We start from the raw sequence: 20,283 nt of genomic DNA on the forward strand, positions 1-20,283 counted from the left end.
ATATCACCTTAATTCAAATTGTCATCAAAACATGAGAAATAAATTATAGTATATTATTTCAATAATCTCTGCAACTGCCAAGTAACACTTTAATTCTACATGTCCTGAGGAATTCTGAAAAAAGGAGTGGTATTCAAGATGGCTGAGAAGAAATTTCCTACAGTCTGATTGCCTAACAAAGAAACAATTTTTATAGCTCTTAAAGTTGTGTGTGACAAAAATATAGAGTGAATTCACCTTTTAGTTATATAATACTATGAGTTTTAAATTTTCACTCTTACTGAATTGCTATCAATCCTTGAGTTCTTGTGCTACTCCTAACTCTCTATATTTTATATATTTAATACAGTCCATTTTGTTCTCAATGTAAGGTTTTTTTCCCCCTCAAAGAGCTCAGAATTAGCAGTCTTTGAGAACTGACATTCATGACCAATCTTCCTTAAATTTAGTTTCAGCTTCAGGGGAGGAAATGAACAGCAGCCAAATGTAATGAACATACAACAGAAGCTTTCTGCACAATAGAAAGAAAATGATCAGCTTCCCCTCAAGAATATTAAGCAAGAACAGAGGCAAGAAATAAATGGCCAAGAAAAATCAATCTCGACTGAAAGAAAAAGAGGTGGGGGAGGTTGAAGCAATGATCAGCTTCTCCTCAGGGATCATATCTCTTTCCTTTTCTACTTAAATCATTCTATGTGAAATAAGAATGATATATTACATTCCCCTAGACAACACAAAAGAATGGAATTTTAAAAATAAGAAGTTTGTTGAACTAATCAGTATTTAATTCTGAAATAAAGGAACTTATTCTCAAATCACCTTATTTCTATTCAGGATTTCCATTCTATTGTCAGTCAGCTGCAATAGGTCCCTGTCTTGTGTGGTCAGTAATTAATTTAACCGATAATACCTGATTCATTGTTCAAGATACTATGGTAAACAGAATTCCTTTCTTTCTTTAAAGTGAAAATAAGTGGTAGATAATTTACTTTATTTGAAGTAAAGCCCCTTGGAAGCTTATACTAAAATTTCAGTAATTTTTTCCTCTTTCATAATTTTTATAAGAAGCCAGACTGTCCCAATCCCCAGTATGACAGTAGTTTCAATGAGTTCATTAATAAGAAAATGAGTAGTATCCACACTGATTTTGCCATCAAACATGATATAACAATAGCCTCTTAAGATCATTGAATGCATAACATTCCTGGGGCAATTATTATTTTTTTCTTTTTTTATTATAGCTTTTTATTTACAAGATATATGTATAGATAATTTTTCAGCATTGACAGTTGCAAATCCTTTAATTCCAACTTTTTTACTTCTTCCCCCAAACACTTCCTCCAGATGGCAAGTTGACCAATACATGTTAAACATGTTAATGTATAAGTTAAATACAATATATGTATACATATCCAAACAGTTAATTTGCTGTATAAAGAGTCAAACTTTGAAATAGGGTACAATAAACCTATGAAGGAAGTCAAAAATGCAGGAGAAAAAAAAATAGAGTAATTGGGAATTCTTTGTAGTGGTTTATAGTCATCTTTCAGAGTTCTTTCCCTGGGTGTAGCTGATTCAGTTCATTACTGATCTATTGGAACTGATTTGGTTCATCTTCATTGTTGAAGAGGGCCACATTCATCAGAATTGATCATCATATAGTATTGTTGTTGACATATATAATGATCTCCTAGTCCTACTAATTTCACTCAGCATCAGTTCATGTAAGTCTCTCCAGGCCTTTCTGAAAGCATCCTGCTGGTCATTTCTTACAGAACAATAATATTCCATAATATTCATATACCACAATTTATTCAGCCATTCTCCAACTGATGGGTATCCACTTAGTTTCCAGTTTCTGGCCACTACAAAGAGACCTGCGACAAACATTCATGCACATACAGGCCCCTTTCCCTTCTTTAAAATCTCTTTGGGATATAAGCCCAGTAGTAACACTACTGGGTCAAAGGGTATGCACAGTTTGATAGCTTTTTGAGCATAGTTCCAAATTGCTCTGAAGAATGGCTGGATGTATTCACAATTCCATCAACAATGTATCAGTGTCCTAGTTTTCCCACATCCCCTCCAGTACTCTGCATTATCTTTCCCAATTTGACAGGTGTGTAATGGTATCTCAAAGTTGTCTTGATCTGCATTTCTCTGATTAATAATCACTTGGAGCACCTTTTCATATGGCTAGAAATAGTTTCAATTTCTTCATCTGAGAATTGTCTTTTCATAACCTTTGACCATCTATCAATTGGCGAATGGCTTGATTTCTTTAACTTAGAGTCCATACTTTATATATTTTGGAAATGACGCCTTTATCAGAACCTTTGACTATAAAAATGTTTTCCCAGTTTATTGCTTCCCTTCTAAAAACTTTTGAATTTGATATAATCAAATTTTTCTATTTTGTGATCAATAATGATCTCTAGTTCCTCTTTGGTCATAAATTCCTTCCTCTTCCACAGGTCTGAGAGGTAAATTATCCTATGCTCTTCCAATTTATTTATAATTTCATTCTTTATGCCTAGGTCATGAACCCATTTTTACCTTATCTTGGTGTATGATGTTAAGTGTGGGTCAATGCCTAGTTTCTGCCATACTAATTTCCAATTTTCTCAGCAGTTTTTGTCAAACAGTGAGTTCTTACTGGGGCTGTGGGTATTAGCAGCTGACCAGTGAATAGTGCCACAGGGACCAAAAATGTCCCTGCCCAGGGAAGCACAATTGGCTTATTGCTCCAGGCCAAGCCACCCCCACTGTGTGGATTAGAGGCTGCCCCAGGCTGTGCTCTCCTGCCATACAGATTTGTACCTGCCCTGATCTCCCCCCCTACCGCCCACCCCCACCCCCCCAGCAAAAGCCCCTTACTGCAGGATGTAGCTGCAGGGCTATGTTATGGTCTGTGCTGAGTCGCTTCCGGTTTTGGGTTTTTATAGCCAGATCTTGTTAAGTTCTGGCATTTTTTAGTGAGTACCCTTTGTCTTTGGATTTAATTACTCTGCTGGTTTACTGCTTTATAATTAAGGCAGAGCAGTTAGCCTATGGGAGAGTTGTCTCTAGTCGCAGATTATCACCCCTGCCCCTGGTCTGCTCCACATGCTAGTCTCTCCCTTCCTGCACTGGTCTATTCCTGGATCCTCAGGACAAATCTTTCCTGGTGATCTTCCAGATTATCTTCAGTTGGTAAGTTGTTGTGCTTCTGAACTTCATGGGTTTTACCAGTCAAGCGCAATTTTTGAGGCTGAATTTAACAGTTGGTTGTGAGGGCATGAGAGGAGCTTAAAAAGTTATGTGTGCCTTCTCTGCCATCTTGGCTCCACCTTCCTAGGGCAATTATAAAAACACAAACAATATATTCTCCCAGATAACAACCAACTTTGTCTGAGGCCAACATAGTCTGACAGATTCATAGTGAGAATTTATGTGGCACTTTAATGTTTACAAAGTATGCACACACATGTACACATAAATGCATATGAATGCATATATATAGATATAGATTAGTATGCATAGGAATATGTGCATATTCATCAAATATCAAATATCTGAGTATATACTTATATAGACACATATGTACAAGTACATTTTACAATAACTTAATTTTGTTTTAATTTCATATTTTTAAAACAATATATAACAATGCTATGAAAAAAGTGCCTTTATCTTTCCTATGCAACTAGATGATATAAACAGACAGATAAGTGGATATGACATTAAAGGGATCTGAGTTCAAATCTGCTCTTAGATATTTCCTACTTATGTGAACTACTTTATAAACTTTAAAGTAGTATATAAATGATGGCTAAGTTATGGCAGAACAGGGTCAAAGAGAAAAGTGTCTTCTTTACTGTAGGTCTGCACCATCCTCCATTGCAATATATAGAATCAAGAGCAATAAATTTGGTGTTTCCAATTATTTGAAAAGTCATTACATCTAGAAAAGAGCAGCAATTCTGCCTCACCCAAGACTATGCAGAATGGGAAATTTTGGAAAAGGGCAAATTTTAATTTGGTTTAAGAAAAAACAAAACAAAACTTCCTTCATTTGAATCAATTAAAACGCAGGCTGGAGATCTTTAAATGAAGGTTGACTAGCCTGTTGTCTGTCAAATGTATTATAAAGGGAACACTTCTTCAGGAACACAAGCTAAAAGATCTCTCAGTTGTTTTATAATCATGAGATTATAAGATCACCTCCTGTGACTCACAGTGCCATCTATCTTGATTTATTTGTATAAAGTTCCATTTTAATGTGGTTTGGTAAAATATTGTTAGAAGTTATTAAAATTCATTTCAGAAAATTACTACCATATTTTTTCTAAATCTCATTTTGATGGACAATGATTTCATGCATACCTGTGAACTAAATTTTTCCCAATGTAATCAATGTATAGTTTAACCCCACATGCTTTATAAATTTTACACTATGAATTTCAAAGAAGAAACTGTATGAAAATATGTCCTTGAGTACAGTCTGCCACAAGACACAATTACCAATACTAAAAGATTTCATAAGACTCAGATGTATAAAAGAAGCATATGTCCAGAGAATGAATAACATTAACAATGTTGATAGAAGATTCAGATGTAGTGTTTTTAAAGATGAATCATTCTAACAAGTTCAGCATTCTTATAAAAACTGTGCATATCCTTTGACTCAGCAATACAACTAGTAGATCTGTATACTAAAGAAATTTTTAAAAAATAAAGAGCAAGAAAATCTACATGTACAAAAATATTTATAGCATCTTTTTTAGTGGTGGCAAAGAATTGGAAAATTTGGGTTGCCTATTAATTGGGAGAACAGCTGAACAGGTTATGGTATATAATTGTGATGGAACACTTTTATGCTCATCCTTCATGACCAGTATAGTTTCAAAAAAAAAAAAATAGGAAGACTTATACAAACAGATGCAAAATGAAGTGAGCTGAACCAGGAGAACATTATACATATTAGCAGTAATATTATTAAAATAATCAGCTGTGACTCAGTTTGCTATTCCAAGCAATTCCAAGGCAATGCTGAAAGACTTATGATGAAAAATATTAACCATCTTCAGCTCCTTTTGCAATTGACCAATTTAATTATTTTTGCTTATTGCATTCTTTTTCCATTTCATAAATTTTGTTTTTCAGTGGATTGGTGTCTTTTTCATATCTTTTTTGTAGGGAATTATATGCTTTTCCATTCCTTCTTGCAATGATCTCATTTCATTTACCCATTTTTCTTCTCTCTTTTAAGATCCTTTATGGAATCTTCAAAGGAAGCCTTGTGGAATGGAGACCAGCTTATATCTCTCTTTGGAGCTTCATCTGGAATTGATTTGCCTTTAGGAAACTCAGGATTTGAGGTCTATATTTCTATCTCTCTCCATAAAAGCTGTCTATGGTGACAGTTTTTTTTTTTTTGTTGTTGTTGTTGTTGTTGTTGTTGCTTTTTATTCATTTTTTAAGGCTTGAGGTCTATCCAGTGCAAAGGAGTGACAGCTGCTCTAATTTACCCTGGGGCAATTCTACTGATTGATTTCCAGTGGTGGGTAATGACGACTAGGTCTGGCATTCTTTTGGGGTTCAGTGATTTATAATTTGCCTTTTACAAAAGGCAAATCTGCCAAACCACCTGCTTGCAACCAGAACATAGTAGCCTAAGAGGCTTACAGAAGATTTCGATGTGCATGGAAGCTACAATGCTCTGACTCCTGGCCCCAGCTTCTTGCCTGGTCTCCCTATGCTGCAGTCTGGCCTTAGCAGACTGTTGCCAATTTGAAACAGACTTGCTCTGAAGTTCTTACAAGGTAACTTCTTCTAGAAATGTGTTGTACTCCTAATATTTGTGGATCTTTAGATTCCAAAACTAGTTTAGAGACTTAATCTGCTGTTGATTTCAGAGAAGGTCATAGGAAGTCTTGCCTACTCTTCACCATCTTGGCTCTGCCCCACTATTAACCATCTCCAGAGAAAGAAATCATAGAATCTGAAAGCAGATAGAAACTCACTTCTAAAATTTTATTTTTCTTTATTTTTATTTAGGGAGGTTTTTTGGTTTGCGCTTTCATATGCAACATGGATAATATAGGAACACATTGCAAGACTGCACATGTATAATTATCCACAATTTTCAGTTTCTCAATGGGGCAATAAGAGAGGGAAGGAGGAAGAGATTTTGGAACTCTATGTATTTATATATGTGTATACTTATGTGTAATTGTAAGAAATGAAATATAAAAAATTGCACTTAAAATGTTTAGTCTTTTTCAATAATACTTTTCCAGCATTTGCATCTTGCCATCTACTAAATATTTTTCTGAAACTGCATCCAAATCTCCTATAAGCTCTCTACAAATAGGGACTAGACCTGTGAGATCCCTGGAACAGGGATATTTAGAAAGCTCAAATGCTTTCTACCAATGTTATCAAGGCAAATCGGTGGCTTCTCTGCAGCTGATAACCATACTGAATGACTTTTAATATGTAGAAATGAAGCCATATATCCTGGATCACACAGCCAATATGTGTCAAATTCAGGGCTAAAACCTAGGTCTCCCTGGTTCTGAGATCAACTGCCTCTCTCCACCCCCAGCATGTCAAACACAGGACCTGTAAACTGCCAAAAATTCTGGAGCTGGACCAGGTTAAAATAGAACATAGATTTTGTAAATAAGTGTGATTTTCTAAGTAAATATATGATCCTCTGGGATCTCTGATTATGATTTAGTGGTCCTATTTACAATTAGGGTTTTACACTATTGCACAGAACACTTTTTGGATTACTTTCCCCCTCTCAAATTTAGAAATGTTATGTTTCTTTTATAGGTCCCTCCAAATTCAATTAGATAATAAAAATATGATTTCTACAATGAACCATTCTTCATTAATACCTGCTACCTGTTTAATCTTCCATGGGTATCTCTTTATTTATTCCAAACATCACCATAGAACTACGGGGTGAGAAAGCAATAATATGGCCCAGAGCATCAATTCATACCATTCCAAAAAAATGATTTGGCATTGTCAGTGTCAAGTAATTGCCTGTAGGTCTGAAGCTTACTACCCAGAAAGTCAGGTCAAAGAGCCAACAAGCCTTTATTAAGTGTCTACACTGTGCTAGTCATTGTGCTGTGAGCAGTGAGGATAAGCATTCCCTGATCTTCGGGACTCATAATCTGGCAAGGAAGATAACTATCTTTCTATAAGCAACTGTGAAAACATGACAGGTACAAGGAAGATTAAAATAGTTTTAGAGAGATAACACAAGATTTAAGAGGAACGAGGAAAGGCTTCTTTCAGAATTTGGGATGCTAGATAAGAATTAAAGGAAGTTAAAATAGCAACTAAGCAAAGTCAAAGAGAAAGACCATTTCAGACATTATGGACAACCACTGAAAATGTATGGAACTGGTAGATACAGCTTCTTTTGCAAGATGTGTCACTAGATTGTAGAGCACATGGAAGGAAGTAATATACAAGAATACTAGGAAGGTATCCATTTAGGATATACCTATGATGTACTTTCTTTCTTTTTTTTTTTATTTAATAGCCTTTTATTTACAGGTTATATGCATGGGTAACTTTACAGCATTAAAAATTGCCAAACCTCTTGTTCCAATTTTTCACCTCTTACCCCCCACCCCCTCCCCCAGATGGCAGGATGACCAGTAGATGTTAAATATATTAAAATATAAATTAGATACACAATAAGTATACATGACCAAACCATTATTTTGCTGTACAAAAAGAATCAGACTCTGAAATATTGTACAATTAGCTTGTGAAGGAAATCAAAAATGCATGTGCATAAATATAGGGATTGGGAATTCAATGTAATGGTTTTTAGTCATCTCCCAGAGTTCTTTTTCTGGGTATAGCTAGTTCAGTTCATTACTGCTCCATTAGAAATGATTTGGTTGATCTCCTTGCTGAGGATGGCCAGGTCCATCAGAACTGGTCATTATATAGTATTGTTGTTGAAGTATATAATGATCTCCTGGTCCTGCTCATTTCACTCAGCATCAATTCATGTAAGTCTCTCCAGGCCTTTCTGAAATCATCCTGTTGGTCATTTCTTACAGAACAGTAATATTCCATAATATTCATATACCACAATTTATTCAGCCATTCTCCAAATGATGGGCATCCATTCAGTTTCCAGTTTCTAGCCACTACAAAAAGGGCTGCCACAAACATTCGTGCACATACAGGTCCCTTTCCCTTCTTTATGATCTCTTTGGGATATAAGCCCAGTAGTAACACTGCTGGATCAAAGGGTATGCACAGTTTGATAACTTTTTGAGCATAGTTCCAAACTACTCTCTAGGATATACTTTCAAAGACAACTGAAGATTTTCTATTTGATCCTAGAAGTAATATGGAAGCACTGGAGCTCATAGAATCAGTTGTAGGAGGTAGAGTGGGGTGATGCTCTCAGACTGTACTTTAGAATATCACTTTGATAAATAAGTAGAGAATGGATTGGAGATAAGGAGACAAATCAGAAAGCTTGAGGTGAAGTGCATCTGAACCACAGAAGTGGCAGTGTCAAAGGAGAGAAGAAGGCATATGCAAGAGAAGCATAACTAAGGTAGACTCAAGATTTGACAAAAGATTGAATATGAGGGATGAAATAAACTGAAGAGACAAAGATGACATTTGGATTGATGATATCTTCAAAAAAAAACCAGTATGGAAAAAGAAGAGGGATTAAGACAGATACATAGATAAAACCAATGGTTAGTGGACATAACATGGATGAAATAAAACAAAAGAGACTGAGCATATATAAACATATGGAAGGAGAATAAGGAAAGAGCAGTATGATGAAAACTTAAAGAGAAGATACTATCAAGAAGGAAACAATGATCAATAATGCCAAAGACTTTGAAAAGAATGAGACTTGGTAAAAAAAAATTGATTTTGTAATTGGGAAATAAGTATTAATTTTGGAGAGATGAGTTTGATTTGAAAAAAGAGGTCAGAAGAAAGATTGGTAGAGTTGAGAAAAGAGGAAAATAAGTACAGGCAAATATTTAGAAAACCATCAAAGAAAAGCAACATATGGCATGGTAGATAGTATAAATGGATATTTGCATTGTAGGAGAGAGTACGTGTATATGTTATAAAGAGGAAGATAATTGGTACACCAGGAAAGATTAAATACCACTTATAAATAAAGATTATAAAGAGGGAGATTATTCAGGAATAGACAGGGTAGATTTGAATTACCTCTGCATGTAGAGAGGCTACCATGGCAATGATAAAGGGTCTTCTCTTTCTAGTAGATACTAATGACAAAAAATAATCTGAGGAGTCAATTGAATAGTGGGAGATGAAGAGAAGAGAGAAGAAAAAAATCTTTTCAAATGGCTTCCTTTTTTTTTCAATGAGATACTGGGCAAATTCTCAAGTGAGACCAATATGCGAAGGAGAGGTTTGGAAAATGTGAGAAATAATGAAAAAGTTTGGGAAAGATACTGTGATGAATATGATAATTAATCAGTTAGATATAAAATAATTGATTTACCATAATAGACTCACATAAACAGTTTCAAAGTTTTTTCTAGTTTCTTTCATTAATGTAAATAGGAGGGAATATAATGGATAGAAGAAATAATTCAAGGCTGAGGCTTGTAGGACAAAATAAGTAATAGGATAAATGGGAAAAGGGTATTCAAGAGAAAATGGTAAAAAGTTGATCTAGTTGATCAAGGTGTCAAAATCAGGAAGGGAGAAGGACAGCCAGTGCAAGGGTGATAGCATGAGAAGGAATTTAAAAGCAAAGGGAATTTAGGTTATGGAAAAGATGAATAGGTTACCTACAGGGCAAGGTAGAATGATAAAAGATTATGATCAGATAAAAGAATTTCAGAGTTCATGAATGTGGAAGTGGAATACTTGTATGTGATGGCAAGTGAATAATAGCTAAGGTGGGATGGAGATATAGGCCATATGAAAATGAATGTGTTATGATACTGGGAAGTGGTGGTGTTTGAGAAAGCATCAATATGCAGGTAGATGTTTACTAATAAAACATAGAAGTTTGTTGGAGGCAGGGAAGACTACAAAGAGTACACTAATTAAGGAAGGAAGGAGAATGTTCTGGAAATTAGTAATTATGCACTACTGGAATCATAAACAGGTAATAAATATGGATTGAAAGGATTTCAAAGGAGGACATTTACTGAATGACAGTGGTAAAGGGGGAGTCTGGAAGTAACAATAAAGAGAAAGAATGATTTATTCCAACTCCTCTACCATGAATGAGTCAGAGTACATAAATGAAAGCACAACCTATTTTGAAATATAAAATGCTTTTCCTAAAATTTTTATCATTGAAAAAATAGTAGAATTCCTATTATTTTGATAAAATGTTTGATGGTCATGAAAATACACAAAGTTAACTGGAATGTATATATAACAAACCAGAGAATTATAAATAATTACTTAGAAGCAGCTGATAGCTCAGTGGATATAGCACTGGGCCTGAGAGCCAGAAAGACTTGAGTTCAACAACCACACAGTTGCTGTATGATTCTGAACTTGTCCCTTAGCTTTTGTTAGTTCCTGTTTCCTCTACTGTAAAATTGGGACAAATACACTTTATCTAGACTAATGAGATAAGATTTATAAAGCTCTTAGCATGGTGCCTGGCACATAACAAGTATCAGATAAAGGCTTGTTTCTTTCCTCTCCTTTAATAATACTATTAAAATATACATAATAAAATTATTAGTTCAAGATATAATAGAATTGAATATATCTTTTAAATGGTTGATGGAAATATAATTCATTTTAAGTTCCATATAAAATGCTTAGCATTATTTTTTTTCAAAATTTATATAAATGTCTTTTTTGCCTTTTCAAGGAAACTGTCATCAGGAGGATGCCTGGTCTCAGGAAGTACAAGAAGATGGAAAGAGTGGTAAAGTTTCAAGGTGGAGGGAAATTCATTATCTATTGAGCTTACAATTAGAGATCAAAGTGGAAGAGGTGGAAAGATATTGTGAGTGGAGCGGTATCAGGCTGAAAAGGATGGGGCAAGGCAAAAGGTAGTTAGGGGTGGGAATTAGATTTGGCCATACACAAAACAATGGAAATGAAGGTCATTTGACATGTTGAGGTATAACATGCTAATCACTGGGGGAGATGACTTCCCCAAGTTAACACAATCCCCAAGAATTCAAAGGATTAGTACAGAGGTGGGCCAGGCCTACAGTTGAAACACAGTAGAATAAACAACAAACCTGGGCCTTCTCATGATGTAGACCAGGCAGGATTCCTCAAACTACAGCCCGAGGGCCAGATGCAGCTGCTGAGGATGATTATCCCCTCACCCAGGGCTATGAAGTTTCTTTATTTAAAGGCCCATAAAACAAAGTTTTTGTTTTTACTATAGTCCTGCCCTCCAACAGTCTGAGGGACAGTGAACTGGCCCCCTATTTAAAAAGTTTGAGGACCCCTGAATTGTAGAGGGTCTTACTAGGAACTCATCTACCCTTGAGTCCTCTTTAAGGTATGAATAGATACACCTTTGCTTGAGAAGGCAACCATTAAAGTGTCTATACAGGGTAGAAACTCTCTTTGTGCTCCTTCAATCTCTTCTAAACTGTTTTGATCTTGAAATTGAGAAAATATGGCCCTGATAGATTGAATTGAATAAGAAAGTATAGGACCAGCATGATTATTCCTGGTGTTAAGGTTATTGTCTAACAAATAAAAAAACATGTCCAGAAAGTTTAATCTTTCCACAAGAAGATTCTATCCAGGAAACAAAAAAAGTAAGAAAAGAAAAATACTCAGTGGTTCCCTACCCTGCTGCATAACTATTTCTACATAAATTTGCTTAGTCCTAAAGGAGGATCTAGATAGGGATTTCCTAAGTCAATCTGTAACATGGACAATGGGGATAAAGCAAATACTCAAATGTTGTCACTATCTATATGAAATCATTCTGCTAAAAAGATAGGAATTTTTTTCTGATTTTTCTTGTACAGCATGAAGAATATGGAAATATTTTTGGAAGAATTGCATGTGTGTAAATTATCACTAGCTGTTTTGGGGAGGAGAAAGGGGGGAAAAAGGGAGAAAAATTTAGAACACAAGGTTTTGCAAAGTAAATATTGAAAACTATCTTAGCATGTATTTGGAAAATAAAATACTATTAAAACAAAAGCCAACAATAAATAAGAATATATATATATACATATATATATATATATGTATATATATATAATATAAAAAGGACAGAAATAGGGTTTTTTAAATCCTATTTTTTTTAAGAAAATCCTATTTTGAGAAAAAAAGAAGTGGAAGTAAAAGAGGAGTAAAGCACAGTGAGGAGATGAGAGTAAGAGTTAGTCCCAATTTTAAAATGTATAGGTTGATATCACTTGCTATTTGATTGCTACATGAGAAATTTAAACTCAAATCTCATGATTCTCATTTGATATTTTAAATATTAAGACAAATACTACTGGTTAATACTAGTTAATTGCATCTGCCTTTGAATGGTAAAAATTTTTAAATATGGTGTTGCTGATATTTCATATATTAACACATATTCTAAGAAATTTAATAGACAAATGTCACTATATAAGCTATCTAGTTTAAATAGCATTTTTTGAACTGTATGAATAGATGGATACCTCTAAAATCAGGCCCAAATTTTGCAAAGGAGATAAATTTTTTCTACCTCAATAACAGCCCTTGGACTAAAGCTGGGCACTTGATCTTTCTCTTAGCTTTATCCAAGAAAGGTATTATACTGCAATTATACCTATCTTACTCCTCACCTCCAGCACTATTGTTACAGGTATATGACTTTTAGAGATTCAGAACAAAAGTTGTTTCCCTGGTGATTAGCCATTAACTCATTCTCTCCAGTGTAACTTCTTTCCACCAAAAAGTGATTCTAATAAAAAAACATCACAAATGACTAATATAAAAATAAACCTCTTTATCTAATTTTATAGGAAATACAATTTGGAGAATTCATAATGATTTGAGTATTTCAGAAAATACAAATGAGTGAACAAACTCTTGAAAAGGAAAAAAGAAAAAGAAAAGATCCCAGTTTAACAAAGAAAAAGCCCCACTCTCAGAAATTCTTTGAAGTTTCTAGGAAACAAGCTGGACATCTGAGATGTGTTGGTGAGCCAGCTTCCCCTATGCTACTGCAGAGTCCAAGATTTTTCCACTTGTTTCTTAGGAAGAGTATTGGAAACATTGGTTGTTTTTCCAAGCTCTGACACCAACTCAAATAGGCAACATGAGTTTCATAATTTCTCTAATAATCAACAGCAAATATTCCACAAATATTGTTGAATTAAATTAAGAGCTGCCTTGATTTTCTCTCTTTAAAAAAAAAAGTTTCCTCTTTTTATTCATTGCATGAATTTGAAACTCAGGATAGAATGCCTTTTACCTCATCATTATGGGAGTTTAGTTCATACAATAAATAGTTGTTGAATAATTAATTGAATGAATTACATGAACACTTTTTAAGTTAACCCAAGAAATTCCTTTTACTTACAATCAGTGTTATATCTTCCCCACACCTCCACCTCACCCCCCCCAAAAAAAAAGAATTAAGAAGAACCATATTATAGTATATAAAGTATTGGACTTTGAATCAGGAAGATCTAATTTCAAATTTGACTTGCTTTGTGGTCTATGTGCCTCAGTTTCCTTATCTGTGAAAAAAATGAGTAGTTATTCTGTTATCCTTTCTAGCTTAGGATCCAGCTTGGAATCTGTGATCCTAAGAACTTATTTAATAGTTGATCAGATTTTGATAATGCTAAATTTTTATCATGACAATAGACGCAAAAGTATGATCAGAAAATTACTTTAATTATAAATAATTACCCATTTCACAATGAAGAATTTTAACATATAAAATCAGTATGATGTATCATGCACACACAATTATAAAATTTTTCATTCTGCAAAAATTAAACATTAAACAAAGGAAATAGAATAACTTTTAAAATTAGCAAAGGTAAAAAGTAGGCTCTATATGATTTCTATATATTTACCAAATAACTCAGCAAGTATTCTGACAACATTTTTCTTTCTCTATATATCAAATAGCAAAGAAAAAAATATGAAGCAGAAACTCATTTGATTTATTTGTAGATTTTTCTCCCTTAAATTACTACACAGAAAAATTAATTCCAATACTAAATATAAACAAACAAAATAATTAATAAGAAAAACCTTTCTACTGTCTTACAACATAAGGCACAATTACCAGTAATTTGTATTTTAGACACAAACAAAGCGAGGTAAGGACTGCCTAAAAGGCCTCTGTCTCTCAAAACACACCTATACATGCAAGGTAAAGTAGACATTCCTCGCAATTATCCAAAAGATTCCAGACAAAATTACAAGTTCCTTTAATTTATATAGATCTTAGCAAAAACAAATAAACAAACAAAAAAAAAAAAACCCTCAGCCAAAACGTAAATTAATGAATCACTCAGCAAGCATTTATTAAATATCTACTAAATGCCAGGCAGGCACTACACTAGCCTCTAGCAATACAGATAAAAACACATGTCTCTGCCTTTAATGTAGTCTACATTCTAAAGGAGAAAATAACATGCACATACATATTTATGTATATATAAAATGCACACAAATACACACACACACACACACACACACACACAAAACGCAGATACAAGCTAATCTTGTAGGGGAAAGCACTAAGCAGCAGCAGGGGACTAGGAAAGATCTCATGCAAAAGGTGGTCCTTTAAGTTAAGCACTGAAGGAAACCAAAGATTCCAAGGGGCAGAGACTAGGAAAGAGAGCATTAAAGCATGGGAACAGCCATTGCATATGGGATGATAGACTCAATTTTCTCCCTCACTTAGTGATAGGCAAATGGCATTCTCTCTGTGGATGCAGAAATGAATGATTTAGCCTATGAATTTGGTCACGATAGATCGCCACTTTAGATATCACTATCCAGTGACAAAATGAAATGACTGCCTCAACTTACCTCAACTAGACAAATGTGTTACTAGGCAAATATATTTTATATATTTTAAGAAATTTATTATATATTTATATATTTTAAAGAAAGTTTTTAAAATACAAAATTGTATGCACAAGAATGTATTGACATCTCTTCTGTGTGAGTGAAGTTCCCAAAATATCTGACCTTCTCTCTGACCTTCTTTGAAAGATCTTCCAGATGGATATAATGAGCATTATTCAAGAAAGTCATTTGACGTGTGGGAGCAGGAAGGGGGCATTTGAGTTAATGTAAGCATTAACACTTCAGTCTTAAATTGAGATAAATTGAGAGGAGTCTTTTCCTTAACTTACAATCTAATAAAAACAACCACAAAATCAACCTATAAGATAATCATATAAATAATCAATAGACAACTTGAATGAATTATTATATATAAGGGTATACATACATATGTAATATATACATTTGAAAAGGCACATGTTTTAAAAAGTACACTTCTCAAGGAGGATCACTGTTCTTCATGTTGCCAATGACATGTTGATAGACAACTTAGCACAGAATAAGATGACTTGAATTAACATTGTATCTTCAAATGGCGAAATCTCTCCCAATTGATATTTCAAATAGGCTACTGCCAAACTGCCATGTATCATGGCCATCTGGAATATCATTAATGTTTAGAGATATGAATGCATTACAGGATACAGGCAGAGGCGGCTTGATTGTTGGAATTAATTATGAATGCTGTTTAAAAAAAATAAAATGGAAAGTTGAGCTTATTAAAAGAACATTCAGTGTATACAAGAGCAAAGTTAGATAGCTGCAAGAGGCAGCTTGGGATATCTTCATTGAGTAAGTGGTAGGTTGAGAAATCCCATACCTGAATTAAGAAATATACTTGTTTCATGGGCAAAAGATAGGATATGGAATTCTGATCTAAATTATCCAATATGATATCAATTAAATCACCATTAATTAATCTTTCCCCATATTTCAGTAAATATAGCCAATCCTTCCAAAGACATGATTAAATCCAACATACTATAGGCTATCTATAGCCCCATATTTTAAACATCATATTCACAGACCATCAAAGGGTCCATGAATTTGGATGAGAGAAAAAAGTCTTTGTTTTAACTAATCTCTAACTAAAATAGAATATTTCCCTCAATTATGAATTGGGGAAGAATTTATTCTAAGAAGTAATTCACAGATTTCACTATACCGTCAACAGACACAATAGGAGGAAAGAAGAAAAAAGGAAGAATTCCAGTGCTAATCATTGGTCCATTAGGATAATTTGTGCTTAATTATGTTAAACATGTAAATTCCAGTAAAACAATTCAATGAACACAATTAAGTTTCTTTTGTTTTTCTTGTTTTCATAGTAAAAAAGTATAACATTTAGTAAGCAGAAGTCTACAGAAACCAGTATGCTTGATATTCAGTACAAATCTAAAAATCGTTATCCACAATGATGGTATAGGGTAAGGAGTGCTAAAGATGGAGACACAGGACCTGAGTTTGTATCCCACTTAATGCCTATGTGGCCTTGGGTAATTTCCTTAACTCCAGTAAGTCTGAATTTCCTCATTTACAAATAAGGGGACTAGACTATATAACATCCAAATTCAAATTTTATCATATGCTTTGGATTTAGCAGTTAGATTGTACAGAAATAGTCATGATTTCTTGTATGTTCATTTCGGGGTGGGGGTGATATTAGCTATTAGAATACCACCTCTCATGGATTTCCCCAAAAATGGTTTGGCACATGACTATATGGTCCTATGTTTGGAGTTAAGACAAAAGAAGAATAAAGTGATTATCTGGAGGTAAAATGGGGTAAAATTTAGATAATCATAATGATTGGGCACAAAACAAATAATGAATCTTCTATTATATTTTATTTAAAAGTATCTTTGTTGTTGGAGTAAAGGAATAAAACATATCATATCTTCATTTAGTTGGAAAACAAAATTATTACCAGAAAAATTCTAACACTTACCTATTAACAAACAGATCTTTCTTTTCTATATCTGGGGGAACCGGATCTGAATGAAAAAAGGATTTGAACCACCAGGTTGATTCAGCTGCTTCAGGTAATGCTAGAAAAGTAAGCATAATCATGCTTAGTAACTGAAGTTCTATAACGACAAAACCAGAGGAGGGGAAATAATACCTATGAGTACCATAGTTAAATTAATTACCTTGATTGACTTTCTCTGTGTCTGTGAAGTTTAGAGAGTCAGAGCCAGAGAAAGAATTTACTGAAGAAATACTGGATTCTGTGAGAAGGAAAGATAATAATATTACTAACAATAAAATAATTATATTTACAATGATGAAAATATTATTTAAAAACACTTTAGAAACATTAAATGCTACTGTAAGTATATGTATATATATATATATATATATATATATATATATATATATAAAATATCTAGTCTAACTCCCTTCATTTTAGAGTGAGAAAACTGAGCTTGAGAGAGATTAATATGTGAGTACTGAACATGAGGCAGAATTTGAACTCAGATCTTTTGCCTCTAAAGGCAGTACTTTCTCTACTGTAAAATATTATATACATATATATGCATATATAAAATATATGTATATAATACAATATGTATACTTTATATTTGTGTATTATGTTATATATTGATTACTATATATGTTATTAAATATGTATACATTATATTTGTCATTATACAACTTACATATTGATCAATACATATGTTATATATAACATATATATATATATGTTTGTATATATATATATGCATACATATCACAAATATTTAAATTACCAACAATTGAAAAAGGATTCATCAATCAATAAAAATACATTAAGTGCCTACTTGTTAAACATTACCTCAAATATAATCACAGATACTGCAATTCTCTACATTTTTTCTATAAAAGTCAAATCTCAACTGTTCTACTTTATGGTGTCTATTAAAAGCTGCTATGTATGTGTGCATGCATCTAAGTTTTTATATGTGTACATTCACACTTTGAACATAATACATGTAGAAAATTTAAGAATATATATTTATATATACATATACTAGGTATATCTATGCACACATATATGTATAAATCTGTATATATATTTAGAAATGAATTTGAGTATAACTAGATAAGCAGATATATAGACAGATATGTGTGTGTATGTGTGAACATATTGTGGAAAGAGACAGAGAAGGAGAAAGATTGAGAGAAAGAGAGAGAAGAGAGAAGAGAGAAGAGAGAAGAGAGAAGAGAGAAGAGAGACAGAGAGAGAGACAGAGAGACAGAGAGACAGAGAGACAGAGAGAGACAGAGACAGAGACAGAGAGAGAGAATAAGAGCTTGGAGTCAGCCTATAGGTAGAAGAGAAGAACAATTAGAAAAATCACAATGTAGAAAGATGTTGAAATGTCTATTACAAAGAATGCTTCTACATATTGATTCCAAATATAAGTTTGTGAAATATTTTCTAAGTTCATTTCCCCATTATAAATACCCAAGATGTATGCAATATAAAAAAACAAGAAATATGCACATTATGCAATCTAAGAATATTTGTTTAGTTATAGTCCCTGCTTTAGTGAATTTTTCCTAATGCCTCATTACCAAATGGAATTGACCTTGGGTTTTTTAATATTTACCAATGTGATAGAAGAAATAGAAGTTTATGGATAAGCCAAAAAGACCGAGTATAGCCCTGATAAAAAGACTGAAGAATTAAGATAGGCTAGATACGTTTAACTTAGATAAGTTTAGAGAATCTCATTACTAGATTGACTACAAAGTAATGAATTTTTGACTAAAACAACTTTCAAAGATCTTCAACTAGATCAGAGAGATTTGCTCAATAGAATCAATGTTCACATCACCTCATAGTTAATTGATGTACTATTAAATCCTGTCTTAACTGAGACAGGACAACTAACTAAAAACAACTACTATAAATCATTGTTTAAAAAAGGATTCTAACTCATGATTTGCTATGTTTTTCCTTGTCATGGATATAGACTGGTGTTCTGCCTTGAATTGTGGCATATTATGTTACAGACTTTATGTTCCTCACCCACCAAAGAAATGACAATTCTATGGTTGGGATACAGACTTACTTCTATAATACTGATTTTGGGTCAGTAGGCAGCCAGCTATGGATACAGAAGCCATAGCTATACAAGAAATACAGCACAATGCTATAAATAGCAACCTGTAAACCTGTAGCAAAAAAGAAAAAAAGTCAGAAAATAGATTGTTATTGTTTATCCTTTTTAATGTAAATATGGATTTTAAGCCAATTAATAAATGTCTAAAAGATAATTTAATAGAAAACAATGCAAAATGGGTTTAACAAACAATTTTAAGCAAAATCAAAATACCAAATGCAATCAGTAAGATTGTATTTCTTGGGAGTAGAAAGGAAGATGACTGATCCTAAACAAATTATTGTTAATAACTCATCACATTCAAAGAAACACAATAGGAAAAGCACTAACCAGACCCCAGTATAGTCTCTTACCTACTCATGTATTTTCTCCAGCTCCCAAGTTGATCAGCAGTTTCTCCAGAATTTTCTGTCAAAAACAACTAAGTTAACTGCCCTTTGGAGATCATACACAAGAGTGCTGACTGAGGCAGCTCTCCACCTGCCCTGTTTGTGGGCTAGGGCTTTCCAGTTCTCATTATATTGGAGAGGCCTGGTTTAAAGTAATCTGAGCTGAGGGTGATTACAGGAAGGATGGCAATCAGCCAGCCAAAGGCATAGGACACAGCTTCTCCACCTGTTCTTCCGTCCTCCACTCTGAGCAGACCAGGCAAATGTGTTGCCATGCAAAATCTAAGCAAGGTTGGGCAATGAAGGAAATGTCCCAGTGCTATTTTTGAATTCTCCTTCCTAAAGGTCAAGCCCAGAAAACATGCTCACACTCAATGATGGTACATATATGGTGAAGGGAATCCATGATCCCTTCCCTTATTTCCCAATAACCATTAAGAAATTTTCATTTAAAAAGTTGACATAGATAAGACAGCATACTAATTGAAGGTATATGCAAATCAAATTCAAACAGTATTCAGATCATCATTAAAATAATATTCATGCATCTCTCCTAATTAGAGTAAATCCCATTTACTAATTGCCCTGCCATTCTGCAGACTAATTTACACTGTCAGTCAAGTTATATCTCCTCTGTATCATTTTATATGAGAACAAGAGTGGGCTGGGAATTGAGAGATAGGGTCCCAAAGAAAGTATGTGGGAGGAAGTTAAATTGTCCTGAAAAAAAGACTGGA

General features: G+C 33.6%; 1 protein-coding gene across 1 annotated transcript; it reads right to left on the minus strand.

The window, feature by feature from the left end:
• Positions 1-12,875: 12,875 nt before the first annotated feature.
• Positions 12,876-19,771, minus strand: PPDPFL (pancreatic progenitor cell differentiation and proliferation factor like). The gene is made up of 5 exons (XM_031946420.1): positions 19,511-19,771; positions 19,107-19,209; positions 17,199-17,276; positions 16,997-17,096; positions 12,876-15,732 (listed from the first exon to the last, which is right to left on the minus strand). Exons 2-5 carry the CDS (start codon positions 19,159-19,161, stop codon positions 15,720-15,722), a joined length of 246 nt encoding a protein of 81 aa, XP_031802280.1. The 5' UTR covers positions 19,162-19,209; positions 19,511-19,771; the 3' UTR covers positions 12,876-15,719.
• Between the last annotated feature and the right edge of the window lie 512 nt (positions 19,772-20,283).

This window comes from Sarcophilus harrisii, chromosome 1, assembly GCF_902635505.1.
Source record: "Sarcophilus harrisii chromosome 1, mSarHar1.11, whole genome shotgun sequence".
In the NCBI taxonomy this organism is placed as follows: domain Eukaryota; kingdom Metazoa; phylum Chordata; class Mammalia; order Dasyuromorphia; family Dasyuridae; genus Sarcophilus; species Sarcophilus harrisii.